Here is a 13,773-nt window from a genome sequence, read left to right as displayed (position 1 = left end):
TTCCTAGAATGCCCAGACTGGGCCAAGTACCCCTCCTAAATTCTCCTATGGTGCCTAGTCGTAGTTTTATCTGTGAGTTTATGAAACTATATTATAAACTCAACTCATCAGCGTATGAATTCCTTGAGAGGAGCAACTGTATTTTTCATACCTGTTTCCCTTGTATCTCATAGAGTGTTGGAGTTAATAAAACTAATTGAATAAATAATAGATGAAAATGGTGAAAAGGAAAAATGAGGAGCCTTCTACATTCAATTCAGAGGAACATATATATGGCCCAAGCTCTAGTGCTCATTTGCAGAAGGCAAAATGGGAAGCCAGTTCTTTCCCATGGTTTGGAATCATGATTGTTTACCTCATATGCCGGCTCTGTCCTGCAGAATCCTGTCCTAATGAAATCTGAGAAGAAATGAAGCCCTATAACTACCTCTGTAGAGTTTTCCAGATGTTCTTCTCCTGTGCCAGTAACCCACTGCCAATTCCATCCCAACACTGGGAGAGGACAGGAAGACAACTCAGAAAGATGAACACAGAGCCAAGAGATCCAGGAGGTCTCTAAACTACTCAGGAATTCTCCAAACAAAGACAGAGCTAACATTCTAGCAGGAGTGGCCTGGGTCTCTTCTCCAGACAGCAATACATCACACTCTTGGCCAATTCCTGACTTTAACCCTGCCCTGCTCTGACTTCTGCAGGGCTCCTTTTACCATCCTATGTTCCCGGCTATGCCTGAAGACCCGTACCTTGGAAGGCATCCTCAATCTCCTTGATAGTAGGCTCAGGCTGATTCCGGAGCAGTGTGTACATGCTCATGACGATGCCAGGGGTGCAGAACCCACACTGAGAGCCATGACTTTTGGCAATTCTCTCCTACAATGGACAGATTCGATCACTCTGGCTGCTGGGTGGGGAATGGATTATAGTGGGTAAGAGAGCAAGCAGGGGACCAGGATATTACAGTGATCCAGGTAAGAGGAGATGGTGGCTGGGACCAAATAGTAATAGGGGAAATTGAGAGAAAATGAAGGTTTTATTGTAGGTTTTGTAGATCTGGTAGACATTACTTATTGATGGATTGAGTGTGGTGTTTGAGAAAAAGAGAAGAATCAAAGGTAACTTCAAGATTTTTGTCTTGAGCTTCTGGGTACACAGTTTTGTCATTTTCTCAGATGGAGAAAGGCTACGGAAGGAAGCAGTTTGTGGAAAAACTAGGGTTTTGTTAAGTTTGAAATCAGATATATATTTAGTGATGCCATGTAGGCAGATAGAAATACGAGTCTGATTTCTGAAGAGAGGTAAAAGCTGAAGGTATAAATGTGAGTGCCATTGGCATATTGATGATATTAAACTTACCTAAATGAGTCTGTCTGACTCGATGGCACATAACAACAACAACAACAAGGAGAGTGTGAAGATAAGGAAAGGAAGGAGCTGGAGCCAGAACCCTGAAGCCCTCTGGCTACTAGAAGCCAAGCAGAGAAGGAGCCAGCACCTGACGCTAAGATAGAGATGGGAGGTTAATAAGGAAAAAGTATAGTGAAAACAAAAAACTAAGAGAAAAAAATAAATGTTTTTCTTGAATAAATGGACAAGGAGAGTGGAATCTGGCTCTATAGCTTAATGCTAAAATAATTGCATCAGGAATAAGGATTGGTATCATTGAAAAGGGGAGAGGCTTAATGAGATTATATAGATAAGGTCTCTGTGTTTAAACTTTCTCTCACCTATTTATTTCAAAGAAAATTGCAAGCCCCAATTAACCCTCTTACATCCCCACAGGTTAGAAAAGTTTAATTATTTCCCCTTTTACAGACTAAGAAGTGAAGCTCTAGAAGTGAAGCAATACCACCTCAACTCCATCCTGTTCTCAGATGATAAGTCCAATATGCTTCTCCTAAGAAATACACCAGGTTGCTCAACCAGAAGGTGAAGGTTATAGATGTCATGTAAGGTATCTATCATGGATTGAATTGTGTTCCCCAAAAAATATGTCAATTTTGCTAGGCCAAGATTCCTAGTATTGTGTTTGTCTTCTATTTTGTAATACAATGAAATTGTCCTATATGTAGCAAATCCTAATCTCTGTCTGTGGTTAACAGGATTAGGCTATGTGATAGAGAATGAGATTTTTTGTTATGTTAATGAGGCAGGATTAGGGTGAAATACAACATCTGACTCAGATCACAGCCCTGGTCTGATGTAAGGAGATTTTCCCTGAGGTGTGGCTTGCATCACCTTTTAATTTACAAGAGATGAAAGGAGAGAGAAGCCAGCAGAGAAAGAGAGATCGAACTACCACCAAGAAAGAAGAGGCAAGAATGGAGTGCATCCTTTGGACTCAGAGTCCCTGCACTGAGAAGCTCCTTGACCCAGAGGAAGATTGCTCCCAAGACACATAGAGCTCCAAGGAGCGCCAAGCCCACAGAAGTTGAAAGGAGACAAGGACTTTCCTTCAGAGCCACCAGAGAGATAAATCCTTTTCCTAGAGTCAGTGCCCTGATTTCAGACTTCTAGCCTCATAACCTGTGAGAGAATATATTTATTTGTTAAAGCCATTGACTTGTAGTATTTCTGCTATAGTATCACTACATAAATGAGACAGTTATCTAAGGAAGATTTTATCTCCTGAATGATATTTGTATCATCAAATGGCCAAGGGAAGGTTTCATGCCTGGACATAGCTCTGGTCCCTTCTGTGATTGTAATCCCTAAAGAGCCTTTGCCTCAGTTTCCCTCAAATAAAAAGATCAGGGAACAGTATCCTCTTCCCACAGTGCTCTGCCTCTATTCCACCCTTGTTTCAATTTTGCCTAAATGCTTCTCTACACAAAATCCCTCAGATTACTGCCAGAGTTTCAATCCATTTTCTGGCCATCTTATACCACCAGGGACTCAGACACTCAGCATGTCTTTATCATCTTGTTTAACACTTACTAACCTGCATTTCGGGGGCTCTGGTAGTGTAGTCCTAAGGTATTTGACTGCTAACCAGAAGGCTGGTGGTTCAAACCCACCACCATTCCTTGGAAGGAAGATTGGGCAATCACTTCCGTAGTGATAGTGCCTCAGAAACCCAAGGCCTTCCTTGTCAATTTTGTCGGACGAGTCTCTGAGTTGGATCCGACTTGACGGCAGTGAGTTTGGTTTTGGGTAACCTGCATTCCAGGTCTCTGGGTAGCACAAACAGTCTGCTCATCCACGAACTTAAACTTTGACAGTTCAAGCCCACTCGACAGTGCTGCAGAAGGTATGGAGATTTTCTTCTACGAAGATTACAGCCAAAACAACCCTATGGACTCAGTTCTAGTCTGATACATGGCATCACTATAATTCAGAATCAACTTCAAGGCAACTGGCTATTTTATTTTTTTGTAACCTCCATTTTAATAACTCTAGTTGCCTAACAGTCACATTTGCATTATCTGTGGGTGGGAGATGAGAGGTGCAACTGAAATTACCATTCCAGGAAGCTGGGAGTAGATAGGACTTTTTTTTATCAAGATACACAGAGAATTTGGCATCTGACACAAGGTGAGGAAATTCCCTTGTCCCCCCTCCTTATTTTGGCTGGTTTGTCTTCCCTAGCCACCAGATTCAGTTGACTTCTTGTTTCCTCTGGCATCATGAAATGTTACATCCACCCTAGCCACAGGAGAGAGCTTCAGGCTTTGATGCCTCCCCTTTCAGCCTCATAGCACCCAGAGAAGATGGGGAGGGTGCCAGGCTATATGTCTCCTTTGCTCAGACCAATGTTCCAAACAAGTCTGCAACTATGGCATGAGACTTCTCAGAATTGTTTCACTTCAAGAGTACAGCCCCTTTCCTCTGGTTACCTGCACAGGATGCAGCCTCGTCTTGGTGCTTCCTATTCCTTCCACAGTTGTCACAGCAATGTGGTGCAAGGAGCAGATGGGAGCCAGGCAAGCATTGGCAGAAAAGTGTCTAAAACCCTGAATTAAGGTCATTCTACTACCCAGTCAGGTCATCAGAGTAGAGCTGAGTACAGGGGTGAGGGCAGACTTCATGATGATTTATGTTATTTCTCCTCACTACACTCAAGACTCAGAGCTAGGAACCAAGGAAACCCTCTTTCAGCTGAGGCCTGAGACCCTCCAGAGTCCAGGAACCTCATATATCCATATATCCAAGACCTGTGAGCTGGAGCCAAAGAACCCAAAGGAGCCAAAGTCATTTCAGCTGTCTCTCAGTTCTATTTTGAAGGCTGAGTCAAGAGGAATTTTATGATAGGTCGTTGCACAGAAGTGCACCCCTCTCTCTGCAGGGCCCTTCCTAGCCTTCTCAATTTCAGAACATCCAGTCACTCTTGTTTCTCTGCTTTCACCTACCTCTATTTCCCTCATTCCTTCTTAGGTAGAAGGGAGGAAAAAATCTCCAGCAACAATAGACACCAGTCCCTTAGCAGAGCCTCCTTGCATCCATTACTTTATTCACCACTCATTCATTTATATGATCCATAACATTTTCTCTGGTAGCATAGTGCCTAAGGCACTTGACTGCTAACCAGAAGGCTGGTGGTTCAAATCCACCAGCCACTCCTCAGAAGGAAGATGGGGCAATCTTCTTCCATAGTGATACTGCCCTGGAAACCCAAGGAGGGGTCACTATGAGTCAGGTCCGACTCAATGGCACATAACAACAACAACAACAACAACAACAACATTTATTGAGTGCCAACACTCTGATGAGAGCTGAGGACATAAAGGTGAATAAGATGAGTTCCCTGAGCTTCAATAGCCTGCAGACAGTATAGGAAAAATAGAAACAAGTAGGAATGGCAATTTCAATATCTTTTTGTAAGTGCTTCAAGAGGGATGTAAGCAGACACTATAGGACCAACACAGGCAAGGGGCATCTAATTCAGTCTTGGAAAGTCAAGAAAGGCTCCCTGGAGTAGATAATGCTTTTGCCCAGAGCTCTGAAGGTGTAGTGCCTAAGGCATTTGGCTATTAACCAGAAGGCTGGTGGTTCAAACTCACCAGCCACTCATCGGAAGGAAGGTTGGGCAATCTACTTTGGTAGTGGTACTGCCTCAGAAACACAAGGAGGGGTCGCCATGAGTTGGATCCGACTCAATGGCAGTGAGCTTGGTTTTGGAAAGAGCTGGTAAGAATTAGCTATGTGGAGAACAGAGTCTTAGAAACAAGGACGTTCTAGACTTGAGAAAGGTCCTATGCAAAGGCTAAGAAATTAGCAAGCATGGAACACTGCTATTGTTGTTAGGTGCCGTCGAGTCACTTCTGACTCATAGCAACCCCATGCACAGCAGAACGAAACACTACCCGATCCCGCACCAGCTCCATGATCCTTGCTATACTTGAGCCCATTGTCACAGCCACCGTGTCAATCCATCTTGTCGAAGGCCTTGTCTTGGATGAAAGGAGTGCCCAGCTCGATGATGAAAAAGAAAATTAGAGAGGAAGTCTGGAGCCTATTGCATGCTCAGCAAAGAGCTTAGACTTAAACCTTGAGGCAATGGATAGGTACTGAAAGATTTTGGTGGAGTGATATGAGCCTGGATTTAAGAAAGATTATTTTATCAGTAGTTCAGAGTCTTGTCACTACTCATAAGCCAGAAAGACTTCCTAAGACATCGTTCTACAACTTTTCTGCCCGAGACCAGAGGCTGCCCAGAGCTACAGGGACTCATTCTCACTCATGCACACACATACACACACTGACACACTCACACCCTACATTCAGTTGTCGTATGGGAAATCAGCCAGCAGACAAAGGATACACAATCTTGTTCTGAAGACGATCATACTTGGAAAGCATGACGGTGCAGGCCCCGCAGCCTCCTTCTCCACAGCCAAGCTTGGTCCCACTCAGTCCCACTAGGTGGTCAAAGGTTAAGGAACATGTGCAAGGTATCTTTGCTGGAAATGCCCGGGCAGGGTTGCATGAATATGGTCATCCATTTCCCACACAGACTCAGGCCCTTTGACAGGAGAGGCAGCCAACTCACACCTCCTCCTCTTTCAGAGAAGCTGCATGAACTTCTGGGACAGGAGAATGGGGCCAATTCTACTGTACAGAAGAGGGAAGGCATCAGGGCCCCTTTGGACAGCACTCAACTAAAGTTTAGGGCTCTCCAGTCCTGGAGACTTCACTTGGAGCTAGGGTCTCCAAAGAGCAGTCTTAACGTCCCAACCCTGTGCTCTCATTGGGCAAGTAATTCAAGTGACTCAGAGACTGAGTATGAGGGGGAGCCCTCATGTAACCCCAACTAGATGTGTAATGAAGATATTTGGGCCAGAATGAGACATTGACCTATTCTGGGTCAATGACTTTTCACTCTGAACATTTTGGTTGATGAAGTTCCAGGAGCCAAAATTAAGACTGGAACGCAGGATCTTTTGAATATCTAGCCCACAGACAATGAGAATGGAAATCATTTGGAGGCATCTTCTTTTATGGGTACTTCAGAAAATAGATAATCTGATACTTTATGTATAAAAAGTGCCTAACTAACTGGCTATTCTAGAGAAAAGCAGTGATAGTGGCCATCTCCCTGAGACATGTGGATGATTGCTATCTTTTGCTGAAAGCTGCAGGCCTCTAAGCCATCTGGCTCCCTACTGATGGCAGAGGGAACTGAGATTATAATTGCCTGATCACTAACCTAATTTTCAAGATAAAAATAAAATAATAACTGACAACATATAATATAACTAGCATTTTATTCTTTAAAGGCACTTATATCTATGTACCTGTTTGATCCTCACAATAATTTGGTTAGCAGATGGGGCAAGAACTACTGTTTCTCTGTGGAATAAAAAAAGCAAAAAGAAACAGAAACCTGACAGGAAACATGAGCCCAAGTTAACACAGGAGCTTGTGTTACCTTAAGTATTAGGGCTCCAACACAGTCTCTGACCCCAGGTTTGGTGTGTGCCTTCCTTATCATGCTGCCAGTTGCAAATCATGTCTGAGGAGGGATTTCAATGCCATAAATTGTTATTTTCACTAATCTACATACATGCAGTTATCAGAAGTTCAGAAAATTCTAGGTAAATTGTCTAGAAAGGTTTTCCTTCTAGCCTGGAGGCTTTTCTAGAAGCTAAAGTATACATCAAGACTAGGGCCTTCTCTTGCCCAGGACTCCCATATATTACCTCTCAGCACAAGCAACAAGCCATGGGGACTTTGCCTTTGTGTGCCAACTTTCAATTTCGGATCCCATTTCATACTTGACCTTTAAACCAGCCTATTGCTATGATAAGGAAATTCTGAGAATTTCTGATCTTTAAAACTTTATTAGAAACTGAAAATACTATCAAGAATCTCTGAGCAAGAAATTTCCTTTCTAGACCTCCTAGGTAGATGGGGTAGGCTGGATTTCCATGCAGTTCCCTGACCCTACCAAGTGATTCTTCCAGTATAAAAAAGCCACCCATCCTGACATGGCTGCCATGTCAGAACAGACCTGCCCACTCCAGGTCAAAATTCTAAGACAAAGTACCTCAGTCACCCTCTGCCTAACAGGAGGTGAGTGGACTAGAGAAAAGACTATGGATCCCAGGTTCACTTCTGTGAGTGTTTAAACAATCCTTTGTTATCCCAAAATATGTCAATGAAAATGACCACCAGATCTCTCTGCCTTATACCTTTCTAGGAGTTATGGGTTCATTGGCAGAGGTCAACTGAGCACAGTCCTGACAACAGAGCCCTGGACTCCACTATAGGTGAGGGGTTAGGGGCATGGCTCTCTAGATTTAGTCCAGGCTCTGCCACCGTTTACACAGAATATACTAGCAAAATGCAGCTCACTGAGGATGTTTAGGCTACACTTCCTTATCTTTGAAAGAGAATGTTACAATTCTCTGGAATTGCTATGGGAATTAAGTGAGATCCTACCCACTGCCCTTGAGTTGATTTGAACTCATAGCAACACTATAGGACAAAATAGAACTGCCCTAGGAGTGCCCTATAGTGAGAAAATGAAGGGAGAGAAGCCATTGCAGAACTGTGCCTAACACTCAAGGAGGCCATGCCAGAGATCCACATGCTGATGGTGTCACAGGTGTGATCCAGCAGCTGGGAATGAAATGACATGTTTGATTTGAAGTATGCTTTGCTTTGGTTAAAAATTCCCTGGGTGATGCAAATGGTTTGTGCTCAACAACTAACTAAAGGACATTATAGGGTGTCTGTCTTTTTTTTCCCCAACTGATGCTGCTCTGGTTTAGGCCCTTAGTAATATCTAGGAAGGATCAGTTGTCCTAAACCAGCCATCAGAATGCTAGAGGGCTCCCTGACAATTGCAGTGCTTATGTGCAGCACCATAGCTTAGCTTCTAGTCCTTGATTAATATTTTAAAACTGCATAGTTACCCCCATCTTAAGGCAAAGAAATTGAGGCACAGAGAAAGCACAGGCCACAGATCTGGTAAATGATAGGGCCCTGACTTGAATAGAGACAAACTGTCTACATAAGGCTGGTTCTTAACCACTAAACTATGGTGAATTCTTAGACTACTTACCAGAACTATTTTATACTATAAAGTGGTAGTAACTATTCTTATCTGGAAAGATACTTTTTATAGTTTTACATAAATTAGAAAATTAGTTGATAAGCATTCTTATCTTATTCTTCCATAAGTTGATAAATATTGATAAGCAGGCAGGTGTTAAGAATCAAAGAGTTGACAATTGTGTACTAAGTACTTAGGCTATAGTGTCACCACTAGCTTTATCACTAGACTACAGCTTATACTTAACTAGTTATAAGCCTACCATCTAATAAGATATCATGTGATCTAAATTCACAATATAGGGTGCTTTATGTCACTACAAATTTAGTTCATTTTAGATTTAAGGTTTAGTTCACTTTAACACTGAGTCTATTTCAACTCATAGCAACCACTCATTGGGTTTCTGAGGTGGTATCTCTACAGAAGCAGATTGCACAGTCTTCCTTCCATGGAGGAACTGGTGGGTTTTAACTGCCAGCCTTCTGATTAGCAGTCAAATGCCTTAGGGACTATGCCACCAGAGCTTATATATATGTGTGTATGGGCTGTGTGTGTATGTATATATATATATATATATATATATATACATATACATATATATATGACAGTGAATTTTTGTTTTTGTTATAATTTTTTTACTATAATTTATTTACTCAACCTCATTCCTATAAATGAGATGTTAATCATGACAATTAACTGCCATACATTTATTGAAATGTTCAATTATTTTCCTTACTTATTATACCTTGCAAACCCCTGGATCTCGGCTATGTCTGTCTTTATTTTTCTATATATTGTCTATATCTTTATCTGTCTATATTTACCCTACTCCTGCATATGTGTGTTGTCTTTCTGCAGGGGGTGGGGCAGCTAGGGCTTCTGCACCCTGATATCTGGCTCTCTTTAACAATATCTTTACATGATGCCCTACTCCCCAGCAGCTTGAGTCTTTTCCTTTTTAGTTGTACTAGTTCTCTCTTTAAAAAATAAAATAAAACTTTTTAATGTGATTTGGGTGAAATTTTACACATTTTGTTTCGTGACACTGATTACAATCCCCACAATGTAACAGCTCTCCTCCCACTTCCTTTCTTTCCCTGTGTCTTTCCCACCTATGAATTACTGCCCTCCCTACCTTTCTCCTGCGCAAATGCTGCCCTTTTAATCACTCATAGTTGATTGCTCTAAGGAGTACATCTCCCTCGTGTAGCTGTTAAGGTTGTAGGCCTGTTTATTTTTTAGCTGGATGTTAGTGATGGGAGTGAGTCCAAGTCTAGGCCCAAAGGGTGACTAGGGGCCATCCATAGTCTTGGGGGTTTCACCAGTGTCTCTCCAACCAGTAATCCTGGCCCTTTTATTTTTTTAAGTTTTGTTCCACATTTTTCTCCCATACTATCTAGGATCTCCAATTTTGATCCCTTTCCAAGTGGTTGGCAGTGGTAGCTGGGCACCATCTAGTTCTTCTGGTCTCATAAGGTTTCTAGGGCTATAAATCACTATGGAAGCAGACTACCTCATCTTTGTCCTGCAGAGCAGTTGGTGGATTCTAACTGCTGACGTTTTGGTTAGCAGCCCTATGCTTTAACCACTGTGCCATCAGAGTTTCTTATCAAGTGAGATATCCCTATGCAAATCACTTTGAACTCTGTAAATCTCAAGCACTCATTAAATGTTAATTCCTATTGTAATTTGTTGGTTGTTGGTTTGTTCCAGGGTCTCAGACTTCTTTCATACTCTGAAAGCACAAAAGGTACAAGGGATCTTACAGAAGCTCTCACCACTTGAGTGAAGAACTGCATTTACAGTTTTTCTAAAGAGTCACCTTCCCCTGATGCCTCCTAGCATCTACCACATCCAAACTACATTTTGGACCTCTACACAGTTCTCTACTTGAGGCAAGCCTTTCCCAACAGACACCACTTAGGCTGATTTTTCTCTCCCTACAGGTAGAACTGGAAACATATATTTCCATTTATTTATTAGGTAAAGTTCACCTAATGAAATCCCTTTTTCCTCCCTGAGAGAATATCCAATGAGAGCCTTTCTGAACGCTCATTTTATAGACCCAGGATTTACTAATCTTAGCTGGAAGAGATCATATGGAACATCAAGAAAAATCCTCTCATTTAACAGCTGAGAGTTTCAGAATCAGAGAGCTCAAATGACTGCCTAAGGTCACACTGTTAATGAGGGACAGACTGTAACTAAACCACAGGCATCCAGACTCCTCATCCAGTATGCTTTCCTCTACATCCACTGTCTACTTACTTGTCATGAGAAAATGATGTAAAGCCCAGAGAATGAGTTCCTGTCACCCTTGTCCCTCACTCCCACCTCCTATTCCAAAGTCAGGATACACTTCCTTCTCAGGTAGGCCAAAAGTGTTGTTTCTGGGTCTGCATTTTTCTCAACAACCTACAAAAAAAGGGGGAAAAAAATTAGGCATAGTTCTGCAATGGCTTCTGTCCCTTCATTTTCTCATCCATAAATTTGTAGAGATAATGAAGATATGCTAAATAAATCATAAATCTAAGGTATTTTTTCTTGATGACTCCATAAGAATGAACATATTAACTACAAGTCAGACTATAGGCACACTCATATATTTAAAGTATAAAAATCCATATTAATGCTCAGCTCTGAATACACCATAGGAAACTCAGTTTTTTTGTACCCATCACATAGGTTGATCAAGGCAGAAACCCGAAAAAAATAACTAACTCATTGCCACTGAGTCCATTCTAATTCATGGTAATCCTATACGTTACAGAGGAAGATTCTTCCATAGGGTTTTCTTGATTGTAATCTGTACAGAGAGCTCTGGTAGCATAGTGGCTAAGGCACTTGACTGCTAACCAGAAGGCTGGTGGTTCAAACCCACCAGCCACTTCTTGGAAGGAAGATGGGGCAACCTACTTCCATAGTGATACTGCCTCAGAAACCCAAGGAGGGGTCGCTATGAGTCGGGTCTGACTCGATGGCACATAACAACAACAGTGTTTACAGAAGCAGATCACCAGGCTCTTCTTCAGCACTGCTGAGTGGGTTCAAACTGTCAGCCTTTAATTAGTTGTTGAACACAAACCATTTGCATCACTCAGGGAATTTTTAACCAAAGAAAAGCGTACTTCAAATCAAACATGTCATTTCATTCCCAGCTGCTGGATCACACCTGTGACACCATCAGCATGTGGATCTCTGGCATGGCCTCTTTGAGTGTTTACATCTAGACCTGCCATGTGACTGTAGAAAGCCAGTCTCCTGGATATTATGAGCTATCACAGTCAACAACATTAATGTGTGTCATAAATGAAAGAGAAATCTCAAACCAAAAGTCAGTGAACCATACATTCTATAAACTAGAAAATGGTGTCTGCAAAGTGAAGTAAGTGCCAGTCCCAGATGCAAAATGTCAGAGGAACTTACAAATATCAAACTCCTCAGCCATTATCAAGGGTAAAAGATTTTGGGTTATTGATATGAGTGAGAAGGAGAGAATTTGTGATAAGGGTTTCTTTAGACAGAGCTGTACTACAAATCCCACATCTTATTAAGGTAGAAGTGTAGCAGTTGCCTGTCCATGCAGTATGGGGCATGAGGTCTGTCCTACCTCAACACTGGAGATAGACAAGCGGGAGAAGAGTGGCTGTGTTGGGGTTGTTAGAGCAAAGGCATGACAGTGTTTTCCATTAACTTAGTACAGGCCATGCATGGGGGCGCAGGATGGCTTAGAGTGTTTAAATCATTCCCAAAAAGACTGAGTAGAGGTAGTGATGGGACCTCTAACAGTATCTATTTGGAATGGACCTCCCAAAACAGAAGGCTGAGGGAGATAGTTGATCTGGGAAAAATGCATCATTCATACCATGAGACATGAAATCAAATGTTCCCAGTGGTGACCCCTGAAAAATTCTTGAAAGAAATCACAAGAGAAAGAAAAGCGTCAACTTCACACACCTACAGAGCCAGAAAACAGTCAGTCACCTTACAACAGCATCAATTAAATCAGAACTTTCTAGCTACTCTCGTCTTTCTTTGCTGAACTCAGACTGTGTTTGGTGCCTTAAAATTACTTTTGGACTTTTTATTGATAAAGAGTAATAAAAAAAAAAATGTCATAAAACTGCCAGAATTTGCCCTTGGAATAGTTCAAAGAAAGAGTGGAGATAAAATTAATCTTCTTTTATGATCACCCCATAAATCCAGCTTGGTCAATGTGTTGGTTACAAAGATCATGCAGGAAGCTGCTTCTTTTGTCCTGAAGAGTGAACTCATAAATGGACAGCAAAAAGATCTTTATCACCTTTCTCTTGGGCAGCAGAAGAGTCTCTCAACTTCACCTTCCTCTTAAGTTGTTCCCTCCTCTGATCCTGCAGCTCTGCCTTTGTCACATCACATCACATCAATTTCCCACTCAATGCCTTCCATGACCTCCCACATGTTTAAAGTAGCATCTAAGTTCTATAGGCTGCCTTTCAAGGACCTTTCCAATCCCACTACATTAATGTACAATTTGTGCCTTCCAACTTCTGTGCCTTTGTCAATGACATTCCTCATCCACTTGCATCTTGACTTATCAAAAGACCCAAATACTTCCCTAGCAGAATCTTTCCAGATCACTCTAGCCACAAGTAGTCTTTCCTCCATTTTAATTTTGTGCCTTTCACTTGGCACAACTGCAGCTTTTGCCTCAGTGGGTTCCAAGGAACACTCACTCAGCAGGATGCCACTGGGGAAGTAGGCTTAGGAAATGCCAGGTTAAGCAAATTTCCTCTGGGAAAACTTGAGCATCAAAGCAAATAATGTGACAATGGATTATATTCTATTAAATAAAACTAAAATCCATGAGTTCAAACTGATAATAAATAGACAAACAAATGGGGGAGAAAGGAAAGCTCATTCTTACAGAAGAATGTCAGCTAATAAATTTAGTCAGACTTCTACAAATCTGCACAATAATTGAGCAGGTTGAGAATCATTGATGGATGCTAATATTAGTGGGTGAAAACTTGATGAGACACAAGAAACTAATACATTGCCACAGTAACTTCCTACAGATTACTTATTAATTACAAATAGAAAAAGAATAATCTAACAGTGCAGCAAGCCAATGGATATCTTATTAACCAAGTGATCAAAGTTCATATGGGAAAAATTGCTATCGTGTACCTCCTGATACGATGAACTGAGAATAACACCTCACTTATGTGGCATTCCTACCCAAAATGCGGACTCTGCATCTAATTACAAGAAAGCATGAGACCAACTCAAAATGAAGA

General features: G+C 41.7%; 1 protein-coding gene across 1 annotated transcript in view; it reads right to left on the bottom strand.

Moving 5' to 3' along the window:
* The window catches only part of XDH (xanthine dehydrogenase), a 105,922-nt gene extending 94,223 nt beyond the window's left edge, over nucleotides 1-11,699 (bottom strand). Inside the window, exons 1-5 of the mRNA XM_042780679.1 lie at nucleotides 11,667-11,699; nucleotides 10,852-10,909; nucleotides 5,759-5,855; nucleotides 3,834-3,942; nucleotides 744-870 (exon numbers count right to left, since the gene is read on the bottom strand). Coding sequence (XP_042636613.1) covers nucleotides 744-870; nucleotides 3,834-3,942; nucleotides 5,759-5,855; nucleotides 10,852-10,909; nucleotides 11,667-11,699 — 424 coding nt within the window. The remainder of the gene's footprint in view (nucleotides 1-743; nucleotides 871-3,833; nucleotides 3,943-5,758; nucleotides 5,856-10,851; nucleotides 10,910-11,666) is intronic.
* Nucleotides 11,700-13,773: the final 2,074 nt, after the last annotated feature.

Source organism: Orycteropus afer, unplaced genomic scaffold (assembly GCF_000298275.1).
Source record: "Orycteropus afer afer isolate SDZICR_OR568_19922 unplaced genomic scaffold, OryAfe1.0 scaffold00054, whole genome shotgun sequence".
Taxonomy (NCBI): domain Eukaryota; kingdom Metazoa; phylum Chordata; class Mammalia; order Tubulidentata; family Orycteropodidae; genus Orycteropus; species Orycteropus afer.
The sequence above is the reverse complement of the archived record's forward strand: the minus strand, read 5'-3'. Positions and strand labels throughout refer to the sequence as shown.